The sequence below is a fragment of the Mustelus asterias genome, chromosome 13, assembly GCF_964213995.1.
Source record: "Mustelus asterias chromosome 13, sMusAst1.hap1.1, whole genome shotgun sequence".
Taxonomy (NCBI): domain Eukaryota; kingdom Metazoa; phylum Chordata; class Chondrichthyes; order Carcharhiniformes; family Triakidae; genus Mustelus; species Mustelus asterias.
Genome location: NC_135813.1, coordinates 79,449,894 through 79,475,846, shown reverse-complemented (window position 1 = coordinate 79,475,846; position 25,953 = coordinate 79,449,894). Strand labels below are relative to the sequence as shown.

The following is a 25,953-nucleotide window of genomic DNA, read 5'->3' as shown; positions in this document are numbered from 1 at the left end:
GTCGGGGGTCAGGGATCGGGGCTGGGTCCCAAAAGTGGGATTGAGTAAACGGAGCAGGGAGATAATCCTGGGTCGAGGGAAGAGCCGGAAATAGCAGCTCCTGATCTCAGCGTCACCGCTGTATGGGAATATGAATGGAGAGATTGAGGGAGTGAGCGTCAATGTGAGGGGGTGGGGAGTGACTGTGTCAGTGGGAGGGGGTGGGGAGTGTCTGTGTCAGTGTGAGGGGGATGGGGAGTGTCTGTGGTCAGTGTGAGGGGGGTGGGGAGTGTCTGTGTCAGTGGGAGGGGGTGGGGAGTGACTGTGTCAGTGGAAGGGGGTGGGGAGTGTCTGTGTCAGTGTGAGGGGGATGGGGAGTGTCTGTGTCAGTGTGAGGGGGATGGGGAGTGTCTGTGTCAGTGTGAGGGGGGTGGGGAGTGTCTGTGTCAGTGTGAGGGGGGTGGGGAGTGTCTGTGCCAGTGTGAGGGGGTGGGGAGTGTCTGTGTCAGTGTGAGGGGGTGGGGAGTGTCTGTGTCAGTGTAAGGGGGGTGGGGAGTGTCTGTGTCAGTGGGGGATGGGTTTATCATTGTTAAAATGGGGGGGGGGCGGGATTCAGTGAAAGATTCCCCCCCGCCCCCCCCCCCCCCCCCCCCCAAGTGACTGAGGTCCACACCGCCTCTCCACCCTCCAAGCGGTGTCTTCAGCAAACCGAACAGCTTCGATAACTGAGGTATTCTTCTTCCAGCCCGAAGACGGAATCATGTCCGAGACAGAGAGCAAAACTGATGGGAAGCCTTCCCAAATGAAGACCGGCCAGGCTGAAGTGGCGCCATACAAGGTCAGTGCAAGATTCCTGAGGTATCATCATATCCATCCAACCCCAAATTTCATATTCACAGGGGCAGATACAGAGTAAAGCTCCTTCTGTCAGAGTCATAGAGTCATAGAGGTTTACAGCATGGAAACAGGCCCTTCGGCCCAACCTCTCCATGCTGTCTTTCTTTTAACCACCAAGCTAGTCCCAATTGCCCGCGTTTGGCCATATCCCTCTATACCCATCTTACACATGTAACCATCTAAACGCTTTTTAAAAGACAAAGTTGTACCCGCCTCTACTCCTACCTCTGGCAGCTTCTTCCAGACACTCACCATCCTCTGTGTGAAAAAATTGCCCCTCTGGACCCTTTTGTGTCTCTCCCCTCTCACCTTAAACCTATGCTCTCTAGTTTTAGACTCCCCTATCCTTGGGAAAGATGTTGACTATCTACCTTATCTATGGGTCTCTATAAGATCACCCCTAAGCCTCCTATGCTCCAGCGAAAAAAATCCCAGTCTATCCAGCCTCTCCTTATAACGCAAACCATCAAGTCCCGGTAGCATCCTAGTAAATCTTTTCTGCACTCTTTCTAGTTTAATAATATCCTTTCTATAATAGGGTGACCAGAACTGTACACAATATTCCAAGTGTGGCCTTACCAATGTCTTGTACAACTTCAACAAGACGTCCCAACTCCTGTATTCAATGTTCTGACCAATGAAACCAAGCATGCCGAATGCCTTCTTCACCACTCAGTCCACCTGTGACTCCACTTTCAAGGAGCTATGAACCTGTACCCCAAGGTCTCTTTGTTCTGTAACTCTCCCCAACGCCCTACCATTAACTGAGTAAGTCCTGCCCTGGTTCAAACTACCAAAATGCATCACATTTATTTAAATTAAACTCAATCTGCCATTTGTCAGCCCACTGGCCCAATTGATGAAGATCCTGCTGCAATTGGAGATAACCTTCTTCATTGTCCACTATGCCACCAATCTTGGTGTCATCTGCAAACTTACTAACCATGTCTCCTAAATCATTAATATAAATGACAAATAACAGTGGACTCAGCACTGATCCCTGAGGCACACCGCTGGTCACAGGCCTCCAGTTTGAAAAACAACCCTCTACAACCACCCTCTGGCTTCTATCATCAAACTAATTTTGTACCCATTTAGATACCTCACCCTGGATCCCGTGAGATTTAATTTTATGCAACAACCTACCATGCAATACCTTGTCAAAGGCTTTGCTAACGTCCATGGTTTTTCCACTCACAAAGCCATACAGACTGTCTCTAATCAGTCCTTGCCTCTCTAACTGCCTGTAGATCCTGTCTCTTAGAATATCTTCTGACAACTTACCCACTACAGACATTAGGCTCACCGGCCTGTAGTTCCCAGGCTTTTCCCTGCTGCACTTCTTAAACAAACGCACAACATTTGCCACCCTCCAATCTTCAGGCACCTCACCTGTGGCTGTCGATGATTGAAATATCTCTGCTAGGGGACCCGCAATTTCCTCCCTAGCTCCCACAACGTCCTGGGATACACTTCACCAAGTCCCAGGGATTTATCTACCTTGATGCACTTTAAGACTTCCAGCACCTCCTTTTCTGTAGTATGTACATTCCTCAACAGTAAATATGAATGTCCCCATCAAATACTCCCAGGACAGGTACAGCACGGGGTTAGATACAGAGTAAAGCTCCCTCTACACTGTCCCCCATGAAAAAACCCAGGACAGGTACAGCACAGGGCTAGATACAGAATAAAGCTCTCTCCACACTGTCCCATCAAACCATCCAAGGACAGGTACAGCATGGGGTTCGATACAGGGTAAAGCTCCCTCTACACTATCCCCCATCAAACACTCCCAGGCCAGGTACAGCACGGGGTTAGATACAGAGTAAAGCTCCCTCTACACTGTCCCCATCAAACACTCCCAGGACAGGTACAGCACGGGGTTAGATACAGAGTAAAGCTCCCTCTACACTGTCCCCATCAAACACTCCCAGGACAGGTACAGCACGGGGTTAGATACAGAGTAAAGCTCCCTCTACACTGTCCCCATCAAACACTCCCAGGACAGGTACAGCACGGGGTTAGATACAGAGTAAAGCTCCCTCTACACTGTCCCCATCAAACACTCCCAGGACAGGTACAGCACGGGGTTAGATACAGAGTAAAGCTCCCTCTACACTGTCCCCATCAAACACTTGCAGGACAGGTAGAACCCGGGGTCAGAGACAGAGTAAATCTCAATTTACATTTCACTGACTATTCTGTCATTTGATGTAGCAGTACAATGAAGAACCAGTTCGCAATCGGGCTATTTTAGATTTTGCATTATCTAACGAGAAAGCTGTAATTATTATTTTTGCTGAAATGTATCTGTTAATAGTGTCTGTATAAGAGAATTACACATTCAGTTTGAATGTGATACAGTTCAACCTGAAATTATGGTCTTAAATCTGAACATGGGGAATTCTGATGGTAAATCAGCTATGGTGTTTGTGAAAATAAATTAAACAGTTTGACGGTATGCAGGCAATGGCTAGTTTTTAAGAAGTAAAACATGGTGTGAAACAAAATATGCATTTCTGAAAGATGTAAAAACCCATCAGGAAATGTGAATCAAAACTGATGATATAACAGAAGTTCAAGATTTTGCATGCTACCGTCAAAAGCAACAAGCCCGAGGATTGGGAAAGATTTCTAATCCAGTAAATAATGACCAAGAAACTGATGAAGAAAGTGAAAAGGGAATAGAGAAGCACAACTGGGAAAATAGAGAGGACTTTAAACTAAAGAGAGAGTGGGGTGCTTCTGGAAAGGAGATACACAGCTTTACAAAGCAAAAGGAATGGACAGGGTAGATTCAGAATGTTCCCGATTGTGGAGGAGTCCAGAACTAGGGGTCAGAGTTTGAGGATAAATGTTTTAAGCCTGAGGTGGGGAGAAATTTCTTCACCCGGAGGTGGTGAATGTGTGGAATTCACTCCCACAGAAAGTAGTTGAGGCCAAAACGTCTGATTTCAAGAAGAAATTAGATATAGCTCTTGGGACTAAAGGGATTAAGTGATATGGGAGGAAGGGGGGATCAGGATATTGAATTTGATGATTAGCCATGATCAAAATGAATGGCGGAGCAGGTTCGAAGGGCCAAATGGCCTCCTCCTGCTTCTAGTTTCTATGTTTCTACTATGATCATGGCTGATCATTCAACTCAATACCTGATCCTTCCTTCCCCCACATCCTTCCCCCATTTCCTTTGATCCCCTTCACCCCAAGAGCTTTTTCTAATTCCTTCTTGAAAACATACAGGGGTGAGTTTACCAGCTCACTACACTGGTTGATCAGCGTGGCGAGCCAGTAAGGTCGCACGAGGGGGAAAAGTCGGGTTCGCACCCAGTTTCTCACCTCTTGTGATCTTACCGGCCCTGTTCTGTCGATGTAATCAACATCATGCTCGGGAAGGACACAAGGCTGATTTGAATATTCATGAGCTCATTTTAATATTATTAATGAGTCCGGTGAACAATCGTCTGGGCTCATTTGCCTTACCGGCTTCTCTCTCGGGGGCATCTTCGGGTCACTGTCTGCGCGGAGTCTGCACGTTCTCCCCGTGTCGGCGTGGGTTTCCTCCGGGTGCTCCAGTTTCCTCCCACAATCCAAAGATGTGCGGGCTGTGTTGATTGGCCTTGCTAAATTGTCCCTTAGTGTCCCAAAATGTTTAGATTAGGGGGGATTAAGGAATTAAAAACATGGAGTTACTGGGATAGAGTCTAGGTGGAAAGCTCTGTTGGAGAGTCAGTGCAGAATTGATGGGCCAAATGGCCTCCTTCTGCACCGTAGGGATTCTATGAAAGAAACATCTGTAATTATGGGTGACTTTAATCTGCATATAGATTGGGCAAATCAAATTAATCACAAACCTGTTGAAGTTTTGTGATGATGTCACTTGGAGCAGTGGGAGTGGTATTTGGACTTTCTGAAGGCTTTCGATAAGGTCTCACATAGGGGGCCAGTGAATGAAAGAAGAGACTGCAGGACTGGGTGAGAGGAAACTGGAACATCTGGAGGAAACGACGGAGGTTGAGGGGCGACCTGATAGAAGTCTACAAGATTGTGAGAGACATGGACAGAGTGGATAGTCAGAAGCTTTTTCCCAGGGTGGAAGAGTCAATTACGAGGGGGCACAGGTTTAAGGTGCGAGGGACAAGGTTTAAAGGAGATATACAAGGCAGATTTTTTACACAGAGGGTGGTGGGTGCCTGGAACTCGTTGCCGGGGGAGGTAGTGGAAGCGGACACGGTAGTGACTTTTAAGGGGCATCTTGACAAATACATGAATAGGATGGAAATAGAGGGATATGGTCCCCGGAAGGGTAAGGGGTTTTAGTTAAGTTGGGCAGCATGGTCGGTGCAGGCTTGGAAGGCCGAAGGGCCTGTTCCTGTGCTGTAGTTTTCTTTGTTCAGTGTTTCTAGTTTTCAGTGACGGGGGGAATGTCAACTGATCTCCCCGGTGTGTTGGGAGATCGACGCGTGCCCTATGGCCCCCCGAGCATTCTGTTGCCAGCTTCTCCAACAGGTTTAGACTCTGCCCCCACCCCCCCTCCTCCCACCTCCCCCCACCCTCCTCCCCCCACTGGGGTGAATCTCCTGACGGCCACAGAGGGCCGTAAATTCATGAAACTCAGCTCGACCAACTGAGATTATTTTCTGGAGAGTTTGTCCTCAGCGTGTTGGGACTGGATTTGACTCTTGAATTTCCTGATAATTCGATATTCTTTTGTTCTTCCTCAGATGTTGATCTTTGAACAGGAGAATTTCCGAGGCCGCTGTTTGGAAGTTAGTGGAGAGTGCATGAATGTGTGCGATATGGGCTTCGAGCGGATTGGTTCAATGCGAGTCGACTGTGGACCGTAAGTTACACCTTTTCTGGTCAAGGGGCAGTTTAGAAGAGGAATGGGTCTCACTGTATAATCTCCCACTATAATCAGCTCAATCAAACATTAAAGCAAATTACAGCAACATCGCCTCTGCACAGGAAGATGTAAGGTTGTGATATTTGTTAATTATTTACATCGACAGGTAACTATTGTCAGTAAGACTGGCACACCCTCTGATCTTTGCCAAATTGTTGCTGCCAGGCACTTTAACTCCATCTCAACGGCAGAATAGTCTCATATTCACATCTATTATAACAGACAACGTCTACAGCAGAGCCATGGGGGGGCATTCAAAAAGGAGCTGGGGAGAGTCCAGGTCCAACATGTACCCTACAAGGGGAAATGTAAGAGCAGTAAGTTCAGGGAACCCTGGATGGCCAGGAGAATTCAGGACTGGATAAGGAGGAAGAGAAAGGCTTTTAGCAAATCCAAAGGGAGCAATTCAGCTGGGGCCCTAGAAGAACATAGGAAGTGCAAGAGGGAACTTAAGAAAGATAAGACTGAAGCATTTGCAGCAATCTTCAGCCAGAAGTGCCAAGTGGATGATCCATTTCAGCCTCCTCCAGTGGTCCCCAGCATCTCAGATTCCAGTCTCCAGCCAATTCGATTCACTCCACGTGATAGCAAGAAATGGTTGGAGGCACTGGGAACCGCAAAGGCAAAGGACCCTGCTAACATTCCGGCAATAGCACTGAAGACTTAGGCTCCAGAACTTGCCGCTCCCCTAGCCAAGCTCTTCCAATAGTTACAACACAGGCATCTACCCAACAATGTGGAAAATTGCCAGGTATGTCCTGTACACAAAAAGCAGGACAAATCCAACCCAGCCAATTACCATCCAATCAGTCTACTCTCAATCATCAGTAAAGAGATGGAAGGGGTCTTTGACAGTGCTATCAAGCAGCACCTGCTCAGCAATAACCTGCTCAGTGACGCCCGGTTTAGGTTTTGCCAGGGTCACTCAACTCCTGACCTCATTACAGCCTTGGTTCAAACATGGACGAAAGAGCTGAATTCCAGAGGTGGGGTGAGAGTGACAGCCCTTGACATCAGGGCCGCATTCGACTGAGTGTGGCATCAAGGAGCCCTAGCCAAACTGGAATCAATGGGTGTCAGGGGGCAAACTCTCTGCTGGTTAGAGTTACATAGGTACATAGGAAGATGGTTGTGGTAGTGGAGGGTCAGTCATCTCAGCTCCAGGACATCTCTGCAGGAGTCCCTCAGGCTAGTGTCCTAGACCCAACCATCTTCAGCTGCTTCATCAATGGCCTTCCCCCCGTCATAAGGTCAGAATTGGGGATATTCGCCGATGATTGCACAATGTTCGCGACTCCTCAGATATAGTCCATGCTCAAATGCAACAAGATCTGGACAACATCCAGGCTTGGGCTGACAAGTGGCAAGTAACATTCATGCCACACAAATGCCAGGCAATGACCATCACCAACAAGAGACACTCTAACCACTGCCCCTTGGCATTCAATGGTGTAACCATCACTGAATCCCCCACTGTCAACATCTTGGGGGTTACCATTGACCAGAAACTCAACTGGACTCGCCACATAAACACAGTGGCTACAAGAGCAGGTCAGAGGCTAGGAATACTGCATTAGGTAACTCACCTCCTGACTCCCAAAGCCTATCCATCATCTACAAAGCACAAGTCAGGAGTGTGATGGAATACTCCCCACCTGCCTGGATCGATGCAGCTCCAGCAACACTACCATTCAGGACAAAACAGCCCGCTTGATTGGCACCACATCTTCAAACATTCACTCCCTCCACCACTGACGCTCAGTAGCAGCAGTGTGTACTATCTACAAGATGCACTGCAGCAATTCACCAAAGATCCTTAGACAGCACCTTCCAAACCCACGACCACTTCCATCTAGAAGGACAAGGGCAGCAGATAAATGGGAACACCACCACCTGCAAGTTCCCCTCCGAGCCACTCACCATCCTGACTTTCTAAATATATCGCCGTTGCTTCGCAGTCGCTGGGTCAAAATCCTGGACTGCAGCGATTCAAGAAGGCAGCTCACAACCACCTTCTCCAGGGCAACTGGGGATGGGCAATAAATGCTGGCCAGCGACGCCCATGTTCCATGAATGAATTTTTAAAAAGCGATTAGAAGAGATGGATCTAGAGAGAATGTAGGGCTGTGGGATTTGGGGAGAAAGGGAAATCAAGTGATTTGGGAAGAATCTGGGATTGAAGGATACAGAGAAAGAGGGATTGTAGGAATTCTGTAGATTTTGGATTGGAGAGAGTTGGGATATAAGATACAGGGTTTGAGGGATAATGGAAGAAGGTGTTTGCTGGGGTTAATGTGTTTCCAGAAAAGTGTACAGTTCATAAATGTGTTCCCCAGTTGCTGCTCCTTTAAGGGATGTAGCCACATGGTTATCAAACTGAATCGAATTCCATTGCTCCTGACAGATGGGTCGTCTATGACAAACGCAATTTTTCCGGTGAAATGTTTATATTGGAGAAGGGAGAATTCCCTCGCTGGGATTCCTGGTCCAACAGTTACAAGAATGACTATATCATGTCTTTCAGACCCGTCCATATGGTAAGTTACCGTTCAAATCAATATACCTGTTTGAAGGTTAATTATAGCCCTCCCCACTCTCTCCTGTTCCTGTTTTTTACTTCACTTAGCTGCCAGTGTGTTAACAGTGACTTTGACATTTAATCTGTTGCTTGAAGTTCTTTCAACTCCTTTATATTTGTTCAATTACGGGGTCCAGGTTGAGGTAGGCAAATGGATACAAAATTGGCTTGATGACAGAGACAGAGGGTGGTTGTAGAGGGCTGTTTTTCAAACTGGAAGCCTGTGACCAGCGGTGTGCCTCAGGGATCAGTGCTGGGTCCACTGTTATTTGTCATTTATATTAATGATTTGGATGAGAATTTAGGAGACATGGTTAGTAAGTTTGCAGATGACACCAAGATTGGTGGCATAGTGGATAGTGAAGAAAGTTATCTAGGATTGCAACAGGATCTTGATCAATTGGGCCAGTGGGCTGATGAATGGCAGATGGAGTTTAATTTAGATAAATGCAAGGTGATGCATTTTAGTAGATTGAACCAGGGCAGGACTTACTCAGTTAACGGTAGGGCACTGGGGGAGAGTTATAGAACAAAGAGATCTAGGGGTACAGGTTCATAGCTCCTTGAAAGTGGAGTCACAGGTGGACAAAGTAATGAAGGCATTCAGCATGCTTGGTTTCATTGGCCAGAACATTGAATATGGGAGTTGGGACGTCTTGTTGAAGTTGTACAAGACATTGGTAAGGCCAAACTTGGAATACTGTGTGCAGTTCTGACCACCCTCCTACAGAAAGGATATTATTAAACTAGAAAAAGTGCAGAAACGATTTACTAGGATGCTACCGGGACTTGATAGTTTGAGTTATAAGGAGAGGCTGGATAGACTGGGACTTTTTTCCGTGGAGCATTGGAGACTTAGGGATGATCTTATAGAGGTCTATAAAATAATGAGGGGCATAGATAAAGTAGATAGTCAACATCTTTTCCCAAAGATAGGGGAGTATAACCTTCTCCAGCTCCTACACCCCCTCCCAATCTCTGTAACCTCCTCCAGCTCTTACACACCTCCCTATCTCTGTAACCTCCTCCAATTCCCTGTAATCCTCCCAATCTTTGTAACTTCCTCCAGTTCCTACACTCCTCCCTATCTCTATAAACTCCTCCAGCCCCCTACAACCTTCCCTATGTCTGTAACCTCCTCCAGCCCCTACACCCCTCCCTATCTCTAAATACTCCTCCAGCCCCTTACAACCTTCCTATCTCTGTAACCCCTCTAGCTCCGACACCCCTCCCTATCTTGGTAACCTCCTCCAGACCCTAGAATGGCCAGCCCCGATAACCTTCACTCCCTTCCCTCCCCCACCGATCCTCTCGCAGAATGGCAATGAATCATTCCCCCAGTAGACGCCATCCCCCCAGTAGGCCCTGCCCTTCTGGCCCCACTTTTGGCACTGCCCAGTGCCGAGTAAGCAGCACCAATTTGCCCCTTGGGCAGTGCCAGAGTACCAGGCTGGCACTCCCAGCAGGGGTGGGAGATGCTCGCGGGCCGGAGAATACCGTCCTTGGGCCCGTGAATCACATTGAAATACTCATTTCAATATGCTAATCACCTCCATGCTCGTTTCAATATGCTAATCACCTCCATACCGATTTCCAGCACAGAGTTGATTCATTAAAATGGTCAGAGTGTGAAAAGTCAAAGTGTGAAGGGTCAGTAACCATTATCACACACTGACCTTTCACACACTGACCTTTCACACACTGACCTTTCACACACTGACCTTTCACACACTGACCTTTCACACACTGACCTTTCACACACTGACCTTTCACACATTGATCAAAAACACTGAGAATGGAGAATTCAGTGAAATGTTCAAGTTTTCTTTCCATTTGGTAGGATCCCAATCAGCACAAGATCTGTCTGTATGAAATGGCTGGATTTCAGGGTCGCAAGATGGAGATAATGGATGATGATGTCCCCAGTCTTTATTCATATGGATTTACCAATCGGGTGGGAAGTATTACTGTGAGCTGCGGAACGTAAGTATAATTCTCATCCTTAGCTCAAATCTCTGCAATCAGTGACAAGGAGAACAAGTTTGATTTGATTAGAACATAGAACATAGAACATAGAACATTACAGCGCAGAACAGGCCCTTCGGCCCACGATGTTGCACCGACCAGTTAAAAAAAAAAACTGTGACCCTCCAACCTAAACCAATTTCTTTTCGTCCATGAACCTATCTACGGATCTCTTAAACGCCCCCAAACTAGGCGCATTTACTACTGATGCTGGCAGGGCATTCCAATCCCTCACCACCCTCTGGGTAAAGAACCTACCCCTGACATCGGTTCTATAACTACCCCCCCTCAATTTAAAGCCATGCCCCCTCGTGCTGGATTTCTCCATCAGAGGAAAAAGGCTATCACTATCCACCCTATCTAAACCTCTAATCATCTTATATGTTTCAATAAGATCCCCTCTTAGCCGCCTTTCCAGCGAAAACAATCCCAAATCCCTCAGCCTCTCCTCATAGGATCTCCCCTCCATACCAGGCAACATCCTGGTAAACCTCCTCTGCACCCTCTCCAAAGCCTCCACATCCTTCCTGTAATGTGGGGACCAGAACTGCACACAGTACTCCAAGTGCGGCCGCACCAGAGTTGTGTACAGTTGCAACATAACGCTACGACTCCTAAATTCAATCCCCCTACCAATAAACGCCAAGACACCATATGCCTTCTTAACAACCTTATCTACTTGATTCCCAACTTTCAGGGATCTATGCACACATACACCTAGATCCCTCTGCTCCTCCACACTATTCAAAGTCCTCCCGTTAGCCCTATACTCAACACATCTGTTATTCCTACCAAAGTGAATTACCTCACACTTCTCCGCATTAAACTCCATCCGCCACCTCTCGGCCCAACTTTGCAACCTGTCTAAGTCTTCCTGCAAACTACGACACCCTTCCTCACTGTCTACCACACCACCGACTTTGGTGTCATCAGCAAATTTGCTAATCCACCCAACTATACCCTCATCCAGATCATTAATAAATATTACAAACAGCAGTGGCCCCAAAACAGATCCCTGAGGTACACCACTTGTAACCGCACTCCATGATGAATATTTACTATCAACCACCACCCTCTGTTTCCTATCCGCTAGCCAATTCCTGATCCAATTTCCTAGATCACCCCCAATCCCATACATCTGCATTTTCTGCAGAAGCCTACCATGGTGAACCTTATCAAACGCCTTACTAAAATCCATATATACCACGTCCACTGCCTTGCCCCCATCCACCTCCTTGGTCACTTTCTCAAAAAACTCAATAAGGTTAGTAAGGCACGACCTACCTGCCACAAAACCATGCTGACTATCACCTATCAATTCATTACTCTCCAAATAACTATAAATCCTATCCCTTATAATTTTTTCCAACATCTTGCCGACAACAGAAGTGAGACTCACCGGTCTATAATTCCCGGGGAAGTCTCTGTTCCCCTTCTTAAACAATGGGACAACATTCGCTAACCTCCAATCTTCTGGTACTATACCAGAGGCCAACGACGACCTGAAGATCAGAGCCAGAGGCTCTGCAATCACTTCTCTTGATTTGAATTGATTTATTATTGTCACATGTATTAGTATACAGTAAAAAGTATTGTTTCTTGCGCGCTATACAAACAAAGCATACCGTTCATAGAGAAGGAAAGGAGGGAGTGCAGAGTGCAGTGTTACAGTCATAGCTAGGGTGTAGAGAAAGATCAACTTAATGCAAGGTAGGGCCATTCAAAAGTCTGACAGCAGCAGGGAAGGAGCTGTTCTTGAGTCGGTTGGTACGTGACCTCAGACTTTTGTATCTTTTTCCCGACGGGAAGAAGGTGGAAGAGAGAATGTTCGGGATGCATGGGGTCCTTAATTATGCTGGCTGATTTGCCGAGGCAGCAGGAAGTGCAGACAAAGTTAGTGGATGGAAGGCTGGTTTGCGTGATGGATTGGGCTACATTCATGACCTTTTGTAGTTTCTTGCGGCCTTGGGAGAGCAGCAACCATACCAAGCTTTGATACAACCAGAAAGAATGCTTCCTCTGGTGCATCTGTAAAGGTTGGTGAGAGTCGTAGTGAACATGCCAAATTTCCTTAGTCTTCTGAGGAAATAGAAGCGTTGGTGGGCTTTCTTAACTATCGTGTTGGCGTGGGGAGCCCAGGACAGGTTGTTGGTGATCTGGACACCTAAAAACATGAAGCTCTCGACTCTTTCTACTTCATCCCTGTTGATGTGGGCAGGGACATGTTCTCTCTACACCTCCTGAAGTGACAGGGAATTACTGCTATCTGCGTTAAACAGAAGAAGGGGCACATGGGATAATAGTATGATATTCCAGAGAGCAATCATATCCCTGTACCCACTTTAGAAACATAGCAAATGGGAGCAGGAGCAGGCCATTCGGTCCTTCGAGCCTGCACTGATTACAATCCCGCCCAGGCCCTATCCCTGTAACCCTACGTATTTACAATGCTAGACTCCAGTTCTCTACAATATCCTTCCAAACTTTACGTGTTTAGAAATCTATCTATTTATCTTTTAAACATATTCAGTGACTTGTCCTCCACAGCTTTATGAGGGAGAGAATTCGACAGATTCACCTCCCTCTGAGTGAATAACTTTCTCCTCACCTCAGTCCTAAATGGCCAATCCTGTATTCTGAGATTGTGACCCCTTTTTCTAGACCTCAGCCAGAGGACACAACATCCCATTAAAAGACAAAATTGTACCCGCCTCTACTACTACCTCTGGCAGCTTGTTCCAGACAGTCACCACCCTCTGTGTGAAACAATTGCCCCTTTGGACACTTTTGTATCTCTCCCCTCTCACCTTAAACCTATGTCCTCTAGTTTTAGACTCCCCTACCTTTGGGAAAAGATATTGACTTTCTAGCTGATCAATGCCACTTATTATTTTATAGACCTCTATAGGATCACCCCTCAGCCTTCTATGCTCCAGAGAAAAAAATCCCAGTCTATCCAGCCTCTCCTTATAATTCAATCCATCAAGTCCCAGTAGCATTCTAGTAAATCTCTTCTGCACTCTTTCTAGTTTAATAAGATCCTATCTATAATAAGGTGACCAGAACTGCATACAGTATTCCAAGTGTGGCCTTACCAATGTCTTGTACAACTTCAACAAGACGTCCCAACTCCTGTATTCAATGTTCTGACCAATGAAACCAAGCATGCTGAATGCCTTCTTCACCACTCTGTCCACCTGTGACTCCAATTTCAAGGAGCTATGAACCTGTACCCCTAGATCTCTTTGTTCTGTAACTCTCCCCAACACCCTACCATTAACTGAGTAAGTCCTGCCCTGGTTCAATCTACCAAAATGCATTACCTCACATTTATCTAAATTAAACTCCATCTGCCATTCGTCAGCCCATTGGACCAATTGATCAAGATCCTGTTGTAATCCGAGATAACCTTCTTCACTGTCCACTATGCCACCAATTTTGGTGCCATCTGCAAACTTACTAACCATGCCTCCTATATTCTCATCCAAATCATTAATATAAATGACAAATAACAGTGGGCCCAGCACTGATCCCTGAGGCACACCGCTGGTCACAGTTCTCCAATTTGAAAAACAACTCTCCACAACCACCCTCTGGCTTCTGTCATCGAGCCAGTTTTTTTATCCATTTAGATACCTCACTCTGGATCCCGTGAGATTTAACCTTATGCAACAACCTACCATTCTTCCTTGTCAAAGGCCTTACTAAAGTCCATGTAGATAACATCAACTGCACTGCCCTCATCTACCTTCTTGGTTACCCCTTCGAAAAACTCAATCAAATTTGTGAGACATGATTTTCCACTCACAAAGCCATGCTGACTGTCCCTAATCAGTCCTTGCATCTCTAAATGCCCTGTCTCTCAAAATATCTTCTAACAACTTACCCACCACAGATGTGAGGCTCACCGGCCTGTAGTTCCCAGGCTTTTCCCTGCAGCCCTTTTTTAAAAAAGGCACAACATTTGCCACCCTCCAATCTTTAGGCACCTCACCTGTGACTATCGTTGATTCAAATATCTCGGCTGGAGGACCTGCAATTTCCTCCTTAGCCTCCCACAATGTCCTGGGATACACTTCATCAGATCCCGTGGATTTATCTACCTTGATGCGCTTTAAGACATCCAGCACCTCCTTCTCTGTAACATGTATCCTTGAATGTTATGATATTTCAAATGCTCATCCAAATATATTTTAAAGGTTATAAGGTTTCCAGTCTCCACTATCTTCCCAGGCAGCGCATTCCAGATTCCCACCACCCTCTGAATGAAAAACTATCTTCCCAAACCCCCATGAATCTCCTGCCCCTTACCCTAAAACTATGCATAACAGGTAAAACAGATGAACTGAGAGCTTGGATTACTGCATGGAATTATGATGTTATTGCAATTTTGGAGACATGGTTAAAGAATGGATAGGACTGGCAGCTTAACATTCTGGGATAGCATTGTTTTAGACGTGACAGAAGGGGAAATAAAAGTGGGGGAGTCGCATTGCTGATTAGGGAGCAGATCACAGTTGTGTTGAGGGAGGAGAAATTGGAGGGATCGTGTAGTGAGGCATTGTGGGTGGAGCTCAGGAATAAGAAGGGTGAAATCACAATGCTGGGAGTGTACTATGGACCTCCCAGCAGCCCGCAGGAGCTAGAGGAGCAGTTGTGTAGTCAGATACTGAAAAGGTGTGAAAATAGGATAGTTGTAATGGGTAACTTTAACTTCCCCCATATTGACTGGGACCCCCTTAGAGCCAGGGGCTTGGATGGAGAGCAATTTGTTCGATGTGTCCAGGAGGGCTTTTTGATGCAGAATGTTGACAATCCAACCAGAGAGGGTGCCATACTAGACTTGGTATTGGGGAATGAGCCGGGCCGGGTGATCGATGTTTCAGTGGCGGGGGGCATTTTGGGCTGAACGACCATAATTCCATAAGATTTCGGGTAGTCATGGATAAGGACAAGAGTGGCCCTCGAGTGAGGTGCTTAATTGGGCGAGGGCCAATTACCCCTAAATTAGGAACTGGGGAATGTGGATTGGGAGCGGCTATTTGAGGGCAAATCCACGTCTGGCATGTGGGAGGCTTTTAAAGGCCGGTTGATTGAAGTGCAGGACAGACATGTCCCCACGAAAATGAAGGATAGAAATGGCAGGATTCGGGAACCATGGATGAGAAGGGGAATTGTAAGCTTAATCAAAAGGAAAAGCAAGCATATGATAGGTCTAGGCATCTAAAAACTGACAAAGCCCTTGAGGAGTACAGTGAAGGTAGGAAGGAACTTAAACATGGAATTAAGAGGCTAAAAGGGGCCGTGAAATGTCTATAGCAAACAGGGTCAAGGAGAATCCCAATGCTTTTTATGCATATATTAGGAGACTTTGGAGAGGATACAGAAAAGATTTACCAGGATGTTGCCTAGTATGGAGGGCATTAGCTATGAGGAGAGGTTGGAGAAACTTGGTTTGTTCTCACTGGAAAGGTTGAGGGGCGACCTGATAGAAGTCTACCAGATTATGAGGGGCATGAAGAGAGTGGATAGTCAGAAGCTTTTTCCCAGGGCGGAAGAGTCAATTACTAGGGGGCACAGGTTTAAGGCACGAGGGGCAAGGTTTAAAGGAATGTGGATTGGGAGCGGCTATTTGAGGGCAAATCCACGTCTGGCATGTGGGAGGCTTTTAAAGGCCGGTTGATTGAAGTGCAGGACAGACATGTCCCCACGAAAATGAAGGATAGAAATGGCAGGATTCGGGAACCATGGATGAGAAGGGGAATTGTAAGCTTAATCAAAAGGACGAGGCAGATTTTTTACACAGAGGGTGGTGGGTGCCTGGAACTCGCTGCCGGAGGAGGTAGTGGCAGCAGATACGATAGTGAGTTTTAAGAGGCATCTGGACAAATACATGAAAAGGATGGGAATAGAGGGATATGGCCCCAGAAGGGTGGGGGCTTTTAGTTCAGACGGGCAGTATGGTTGATGCAGGCTTGGAGGGCCGAAGGGCCTGTTCCTGTGCTGTAATTTTCTTTGTTCTTTGTTCTTATGTGTGGAGCCACAGGAAGGGGGGCACGGTGGCACAGTGGTTAGCACTGCTGCCTCACAGCGCCAAGGACACGGGTTCAATTCCCGGCTTGGGTCACTGTCTGTGTGGAGTTTGCACGTTCTCCCCGTGTCTGCGTGGGTTTCCTCCGGGTGCTCCAGTTTCCACCCGTAGGACAAAGATGTGCGGGTTAGGTGGATTGGCCATGCTAAATTGCCCCTTAGCATCAGGCAGACTAACTAGGGTAAATGCATGGGGATATGGGGATAGGGCTTGGGTGGGTTCGTGGTCGGTGCAGACTTGATGGGCCGAATGGCCTCCTTCTGCGCTGTAGGATTCTATGGACCCAATTTTACCATTGCCACAGTGCTGCCCAACTTGATCAATTTCCTTCTGTAGCTGGCTTATAGTGATATCCATAGATGTGAGCAGGTATGACATACTCTTTCCAATTGCACACTGGCTCTCTCAGATCAGGTGGCCATCATCACCGTTACGATTGTTTACATGATTCTTTATCCTTTGCCTCCCTCACTCTCTCATTCTGTCTCCCGGTAGATGGGTGGGGTACGAATACCCCGGTTACCGTGGTTACCAGTTCCTCTTGGAGAAAGGCGAGTACCGACATTGGAATGAGTGGGGCGCTCATCGGCCTCAGATTCAGTCTATGCGCCGAATCCGTGACCAGCAGTGGAACACGCAAGGATGTTTCACCATCACCAACTAGTCGCCATGGGCATGGAGTGGCAGGCGCATTGGCTTACAAGAAGCCCTTTAGCCTCAGGGACACCTGGGTGACAGGATTGAGATGAGATGAGGGACACTGGGGGTGCAGCGAGGTCACGACTGGGTTCTGTGAGGGAGGCACTGCCTTCTTGAATCAATCACTAGACAACTACTAATGGGGTGAAGGACTCTAAAGGGATTTGGAGGGGAAGGGGGGAGCAGACAGGATCATGGAGAGGGGGAAGGGAACAGACTGGATCTTGGGGAGTGGGAAGGGGCATTGTCTGGGTCTTGGGGAGTGGGAGGGGGCACCGTCTGGGTCTTGGAAAGTGGGAGGGGGCACCGTCTGCATCTTGAGGAGTTGGGGGGGCAGAGTCTGGGTCTTGGGGAGTGGGAGGGGGCACCGTCTGGGTTTTGGGGAATGGGAGGGGGCACCATCTGGATCTTGAGGAGTTGGGGGGGCAGAGTCTGGGTCTTGGGGAGTGGGAGGGGGCACCGTCTGGGTCTTGAGGAGTCGGGGGGGGGGCATTGTCTGGGTCTTGGGGAGTGATGGGGGGGAACATTGTCTGGTAGCAAAGTGTAGGATTTGAGATTTAGGCAATTTGACCACCTTCTGAAGATAGGAACCCAGTGGCGACCGGACCCTCAGATCAGACCATTGGAGAATCAACTTTGAGAATCTTCAGTAACAATTTCACTGTTATTTGATCTTAGACTATCAGGGCAGCCAATAGTCTGAAACCTCATGTATCAGCTCAATCTGAAATAAAGGGTGTTTTAAAACACATTCTGAAATGTACTGACTTTCTCTTCGATTTGCCGACAAGTAGACACTCACTAATTACAGGGGAAGGTTATTAAGTACCAACGCTTGTAGAGAAATTATATTTCATCAAACCATGAAGTAGAGAATTCCAGTTACAAACCTGTGGATTGAATATCAATCCAACCAGAGGCAATGCTGTACTGAGTGTGAAATTTCCATATCCACAGTTCACCTTGGTCCGATCCATCAATTTCCTCTCTCTGTCTCTCCAGTTCTTTCTCTCTTTATCCGTCTCTCTCCCGTTCTCTCTCTCCACTTCTCTCTCTCCATTTATCTCTATCTCGACAGATCTCTTAATTTAAATATGGAAGCGCTCAATTGATTGTCTGTACAGCTGGTTGATGAGATGCCAGGACCAAAAGAGATACATCCAAAGGTGGAAATTTGGTCATCATTTGTTCAATCTTCCTTAGACTCAGATGTGGCAGGAGAGAACTGGAAATTCAACATCATCACAACATTATTCAAAGAAAGTGTAGATTTAAATCCAACAATTGCAGGGCTGCAAGTTTAGCTTCTGGGGTAGGGAAGCTTCCAAATATCTGGAACAAAATTAATAGTCACATGGTTAAAGATAGGTTAATTCTTTGATTTGATTTATCATTGTCACATGTATTGGTACACAGTGAAAATAATTGTTTCTTGCATGCTATACAGGCAAAGCATACCGTTCATAGGGAAGGAAACAGGAGAGTGCAGAATGTAGTGTTACAGTCATAGCTAGGGTGTAGAGAAAGATCAACTTAATGCAAGATAGGTCCATTCAAAAGTCTGCTGGCAGCAAGCTGTTCTTGAGTCGGTTCTTTCCTGCTGCCATCAGACTAATTCTGAAAAGCCAGTACGGTTTATTAAAGGCAATTCATGTTTAACTAACATTCTGGAGTTTGTTGAGGAGGTGATGGATGGGATTGATGAGGACAATGTTGTTATGTGGGTATAAATCGAGTTGCAAAGGTGTTTGAGTGCCACAAAACAGACTTGTGAGCAAAGGTAGAGATTCTGGAATAAAAGGGACAGAAGTGATTTGGAAAGGGAGTTGGCTGAGTGAAAGGAAACAAAGAGTTATATTTAATGTTTCTATCTTGATTAGAGCAATGTTTTTAGTTCAGTTTCACAGTGATTGGTAATAGAGCTCTCGCGCTTTGAGAAATATATTAAATGATAGAAACATAGAAAATAGGTGCAGGAGTAGGCCATTCAGCCCTTTGAACCTGCATCACCATTCAATATGATCATGGCTGATCATGCACTTTCAGTATCCCACTCCCGCTTTCCCTCCATACCCCTTGATCCCTTTAGGCACAAGGGCCATGTCCAGCTTCCTCTTGAACAAATCTAACAAACTGGCCCCAACAACGTCCTGTGGTAGAGAATTCCATAAGTTCACAACTCTGAGTGAAGAAGTTCTTCCTCATCTCCGTCCTGAATGGTTTACCCCTTATTCTTAGACTGTGACCCCTAGCTCTGGTCTTCCCCAACATCGGGAACATTCTTCCTGCATCTAGCCTGTCCAGTCCCATCAGGATTCTATATGTTTCTATGAGATCCCCTCTCATTCTTCTGAATTCCAGTGAGTACAAGCCCAGTCGATCCCGGTCTCTCTTCATATTACAGTCCTGCCATTTCAAGAATCACTCTGGTGAACCATCGCTGGGCTCCCTCAATAGCAAGAATGTCAGACTAGAATCCTCAGACTAGGAGACTAAAACTGCACACAATACTCAAGGTGTGGCCTCACCAAGGCCCTGTGTAACTGCAGCAAGCCACCCTTACTCCTGTACTCAAATCCTCCTGCTATGAAGGCCAGCATGCCATTAACTTTCCTCACTGCCTGCTGTACCTGTATGCCAATCTTCAGCGACTGTTCCACCATGACACCCAGGTCACGTTGTACTTCCCCTTTTCCTAAACTGCCACCATTCAGATAATAATCCTCCTTCCTGTTTTTGCCACTAAAGTGGATAACCTCACATTTATCCACATTATATTGCATTTGCCAAGTATTTGCCCACTCAGCCAGCCTGTCCAAGTCACCCTGCAGCCTCTTAACATCCTCTTCACAGCACACACTGCCACCCAGCTTATCTGGAGATATTGCATTCAATTCCTTCATCCACATCATTAATGTATATTGTGAATAGCTGGGGTCCCAGCACTGAACCCTGCAATACCCCACGAGTCACTGCCTGCCACTCTGCAAAAGACCCGTTTATTCCCACTCTCTGCTTCCTGTCTGCCAACTAGTCCTCTATCCACATCAATACATTACCCCCAATACCATGAGCTTTAAGTTTGCTCACTAATCTCTTGTGTGGGACCTTGTCAAAAGCCTTTTGAAAGTCCAGATACCCAACATCCACTGGTTCACCCTTGTCCACTGGTCACATCCTCAAAAAATTCCAGAAGATTTGTCAAGCACGATTTCCCTTTAGTGAATCCATGCTGACTTGGACCAATCTTGTCACCACTTTCCAAATGCTCAGTTATTGCATCCTTAAAATTGACTCCAGCATTTTCCCCACCACCAATGTCAGGCTAACTGGTCTATAATTCCCAATTTTCTCTCTCCCTCCTTTTTTAAAAAGTGGGGTCACATTAGCTACCCGCCAATCCAGAGTCTATAGAATGCTAGAAAATAATCACCAGTACATCCACTATTTCTAGGGCCACTCCCTTAAGTACTCTGGGATGCAGAGCATCAGGCCCTGGGGAGTCATCAGGTTTTAATCCCAACAATTTCCAATGATGATGATGTGCAGGACACAGTTGTAAAGTTTGAAACTTGGATTCATTGTGAACTGTGAGGAAAATGGGATAGATCTTCCAAATGACATAGACAGGTCGGTGAAATGGGCACTAATAATTTAATTCAGAGAACTGTGAAGTGATTCATCTTGGTAGGAAGAATATAGAGAAGGAGAGTATATAATAAGAATGCAATACTATATGTCCTGCAGGTGCTTGAGGAGCTGGGTGGATAGGTGAATTAATAGCACAAAGTAAGGTGGTTGTGGTGGTTGGAAGTCAATCATTGCAGTTCCAGGACATCTCTGCAGGAGTCCCTCAGGCTAGTTCCTAGGCCCGACCGTCTTCAGCTGCTTCATCAATGACCTTCTCTCTGTCATAAGGTCAGAAGTGAGGATGTTCGCCGATGATTGCACAATGTTCAGCACCATTCGCGACTCCTCAGGTACTGAAGCAGTCCCTGTTCAAATGCAGCAAGACCTGGACAATATCCAGGCTTGGGCTGACAAGTGACATTCGCTCCATGCAATTGCCAGGCATCATCTCCAACAAGAAACAATCTAACCATCTCCCCTTGGCATTCAATGGCATTCCATCACTGAATTCCCCACTATCAACATCCTAGGGGTCAGCATTGACCATAAATTGAACTGGACCCAGCCATATGAATATTTCTCATCAGTATTTACTGTTGAGAAAAGCATGGATGTTAGGGAACTTGGGGAAATAAATAGTGATGTCTTGAGGAGTGTACATATTACAGAGAAGGAGGTGCTGGAAGTCTTAAAGTCCATCAAGGTAGATAAATCTGTGGGACGTGATGAGGTATATCCCAGGACGTTGTGGGAGGCTAGGGAGGAAATTGCAGGTTCCCTAGCCGAGATATTTGAATCATCGATAGTCACGGGTGAGGTGCCTGAAGATTGGAGAGTGGCAAATGTTGTGCCTTTTTTTAAAAAGGGCTGCAGGGAAAAGCCTGGGAACTACAGGCCAGTGAGCCTCACATCTGTGGTGGGTAAATTGTTGGAAGGTATTTTGAGAGACAGGATCTACAGGCATTTAGAGATGCAAGGACTGATTGGGGACAGTCAGCATGGCTTTGTGAGTGGAAAATCATGTCTCACAAATTTAATTGAGTTTTTTGAAGGGGTAACCAAGAAGGTAGATGAGGGCAGTGCAGTTGATGTTGTCTACATAGACTTTAGCAAGGCCTTTGACAAGGTACCGTAGGTTGTTGCATAATGTTAAATTTCATGGGATCCAGGGTGAGGTATCTAAATGGATACAAAATTGGCTTCTTGACAGAGAAGGTGGTTGTAGAGGGTTGTTTTTCAAACTGGAGGCTTGTGACCAGAGGTGTGCACAGTAAGGAGTCTAACACCAGGTTAAAATCCAACAGGTTTATTTGGTAGCAAACGCCACTAGCTTTCAGAGCGCTGCTCCTTTGTCAGGTGAGTGAGAGATCTGCTCATACACAGCAAACGGGGCATATAAAGACACAAACTCAATTTACAGAATAATGAATAATGATTGGAATGCGAGTCTTTACAGCTAATCAAGTCTTAAAGATACAGACAATGTGAGTGGAGGGAGCATTAGCACAGGTTAAAGAGATATGTATTGTCTCCAGACAGGACAGCCAGTGAGACTTTGCAAGTCCAGGCAAGTTGTGGGAGTTACATTTAGTGTAACATGAACCCAAGATCCCGGTTGAGGCTGTCCTCATGTGTGTGGAACCTGGCTATCAGTCTCTGCTCAGCGACTCTGCGCTGTCGTGTGTTGTGAAGGCCGCCTTGGAGAATGCTTACCCAAATATCAGAGGCCGAATGCCCGTGACCGCTGAAGTGCCCCCCAACAGGAAGAGAACAGTCTTGCCTGGTGATTGTCGAGCGGTGTTCATTCATCCGTTGTCGTAGCGTCTGCATGGTTTCCCCAATGTACCATGCCTCGGGACATCCTTTCCTGCAGCGTATCAGGTAGACAATGTTGGCCGAGTTGCAAGAGTATGTACCGTGTACCTGGTGGATGGTGAGAGAGAGCGAGAGAGAGCGAGAGAGGGCAAGAGAGAGTGAGAGAGAGTGACAGAGAGTGACAGAGAGTGACAGAGAGTGACAGAGGGCGCGAGAGAGGGTGCGAGAGAGTGCGAGAAAGTGAGAGAGAGTGAGAGAGTGCGAGAGAGGGTGCGAGAGAGTGCGAGAGAGGGTGCGAGAGAGTGAGAGAGAGTGAGAGAGAATGTTAAGTGGCAGACAGAAGTGAACAATCTCTCGGATCTTTCCGTTGGAAATGAAGTAATTCACTTAAAGAGTTGATTAGTGGTCCTGGTGTGAATGGTTTCTATGGTAACCGGATTGATTATCAGCACTGCCTATTTAAATGATGTCATATTTGGTATTAGTCATTTCTGGAAAAAGCTTTTCAAATCAAACTTAGCAAGCAGAATTCACAAATAATTTAACTCATTGAGTGTTACATAGTATAAACCCCTGCCCACCATGAGTAATGGGCAATAGGACTAAATACTTTTAGTGATCCTATCGTGGAGACAAAAATAAAACCCTCCATCTCCACTTCCTTCCAGAACTGTATTGATGGTAAATGTTATGAAGACAGCTTTTTTGTGTTTCTTTCATTTGCTCCACTGGCTAACACTTGTCTTTGGGGCTTCTCCAGATCAGCTCGTTTCAGCTGACGTAGACGCTGCAGACTTCCTTCAATCTTAAATTTTATTCTCAACCTGAGAGTAAAACTTAACCTGGGATCTGATGAATTTGTGGAGTTGGGTGCTTAACCCATGTGCCTCCGTTGCCACTTCCCCCCCAGCCCCCCACCTCTACTTGTCAAGTACATAACGGTACATTTATCACCATAATTCATCTTATTTCAAACTAAAATCCCTCTCTCAGTCCATTGAGCTCTTTAATCAAAAGATGTTGTTAGAATATTAGATATTATTAAACTAGAAAGAGTGCAGAAAAAATTTACCATCATGCTGCTGGGACTTGCTGGTTTGAGTTATAAAGAGAGGCTGGATAGACTGGGACTTTTTTCTCTGGAGCATAGAAGGCTGAGGGGTGATCTTATAGAGGTCTATAAAATAATGAGGGGCACAGATCAGCGAGATAGTCAATATCTTTTCCCAAAGGTAGGGGAGTCTAAAACTAGAGGGCATAGGTTTAAGGTGAGAGGGGAGAGATACAAAAGTGTCCAGAGGGGCAATTTTTTCACACAGAGGGTGGTGAGTGTCTGGAACAAGTTGCCAGAGGTAGTAGTAGAGGCGGATGCAATTTTGTCTTTTAAAAAGCATTTAGACAGTTACGGGGATAAGATGGGTGTAGAGGGATATGGGCCAAATGCGGGCAATTGGGACTAGCTTCGGGGTTTAAAAAAAAGGGCGGCATGGACATGTTGGGCCGAAGGGCCTGTTTCCATGCTGTAAATCTCAATGACTCTAATATTAAGAGATGAGTGAAGTTATGTGTTAAACATTTCATGTTGATGGCAGCAGTATTTTAACAATGTGTTGACATTTTCTGTGTTGCTAGTTTATTATGCTAATATGTAGTTCAGATAAATAAAGATAAAAATGTACTCAAAATGTGATTTTCTTCTGCAATTGAAGTTGAATAGACAATACTCCTTTCTGTTTACTTTGGTTTTAATTGCTGAGGGTGCTCTAATTCTCTAGATGGCAGTGTAACCTGCTTTAATCTCAGTGGCTGAGATCCAATTTCAACAGTGGTGGAAGAAGGCAAAAGAATTTAATGCCTGATTTCTAAAAGAGGGATTGGTTGACGGCTGAATGATTTATTTAAGGATTTTCTTATTTCTCAATGGCTAAGTTTTACCTTTTTTCGGTTCAATTAATTTACAAGATAATGTCCAATTCTCGTGAAGTTTTCGGTTCTCGCTGGTGGGTTATTCCTTGTAGCTTGTCACATCTCACTGGGACACTGCTGGGTCATGATCACCATCGGTGCACACTATTTCGTGCTTTGCATCCATTAACAACCTGCTGTTATATCAGTGACTTTAACACAGAGGAACATGGCACAGCGGATAACACTGCTGCGTCACAGCATCAAGGACCCAGGTTCGATTGCCGGCTTGGGCCACTGTCAGTGCGGAGTCTACACGTTCTCCCCGTGTCTGCTTGGGTTTCCTCCAGGCATTCCAGTTTCCTCCCACAGTCCGAAAAACATGCTGGTTTAATGCATCAGCCACGCTAAATTCTCTCTCAGTGTACCCGAACAGGTGCTGGAGTGTGGCAACTAGAGGATTTTCACAGTGACTTCATTGCGGTGTTAATGTAAGCCCACTTGTGACACTAAAGAATAAACTTTAAACTTTAGAATCAGAAAAAAGACATTTTCTTCAAAAGTTAACATAAATGATTGTCTTGTGATACATTTGCTTTCCACTCCTTTATTTTGGCAGACTGTTAATAGATTTTTATGCCTGTGTTCTGTTCAGTAATTCCACTGGTATATTTTCTATGAACTTGTTGAGATTTTCAGAGTTGCACAACCATGTCTGCATTGCATCAGTGTAAAAACTCTTCCTATGCAACGTGCAAGTATTGCAAGCAACACAGTACCTGACACTTTAATAATTTTCTGGCAATCACCTTTCTGAAACATGAAGCGAATAAGATTCAGAAATAACATCCACTGTAAGAACATAAGAAATAAGCACAGGAGTTGAACATGTAGCTCTTCAGGCCTGCTCAGATTATTCATTAAGATCATGGCTGATCCTCTATTGCAACTCCATCTTCACAAGTTATCCCACATTCCTTCACACTCAAAAATCTATTGACTTTGTCCCAAACATGCTCAATGACTGAGCATCCTCAGTTCTCTGGGGTAGAGAATTTCAAACATTCACAACCCTTTGAGTGAAGAAACTCCTCCTCACCTCAGTCCAAAATGGCCAACTGCTTATTCTGAGACTCTGACCTGATGTTCTAGATCTCCCAGTTAGGGGGAACCATTTTTTTTTCAGCATTGACCCAGTTAAGCTCCTTAAGGATTTTATGTTTCCATTAGATCAGCTCTCATTCTTCTTCCAGGAAAAATCGGGCTTGATTATTCAGTCTCTCCTCATAGAATAATCCAGGGAACCAGTCTGATGAACCTTTGTTGCACCTTCTCTAGGGATGGTGAAGTACGACCTTCCTTACGTAAGGAGTCTAAAACTGTACAAAGGATTCCAGGTATGGCCTCACCAATGTCCTGCATGAT

The 25,953-nt window shown here is 45.9% G+C and overlaps 1 protein-coding gene across 1 annotated transcript; it reads left to right on the top strand.

Moving 5' to 3' along the window:
* Nucleotides 1-739: 739 nt before the first annotated feature.
* On the top strand, nucleotides 740-17,143 carry LOC144502283 (beta-crystallin B1-like). Its single transcript, XM_078226097.1, has 5 exons — nucleotides 740-817; nucleotides 5,604-5,722; nucleotides 8,190-8,322; nucleotides 10,204-10,346; nucleotides 16,975-17,143. Exons 1-5 carry the CDS (start codon nucleotides 740-742, stop codon nucleotides 17,141-17,143), a joined length of 642 nt encoding a protein of 213 aa, XP_078082223.1.
* The last annotated feature ends 8,810 nt before the right edge of the window (nucleotides 17,144-25,953 follow it).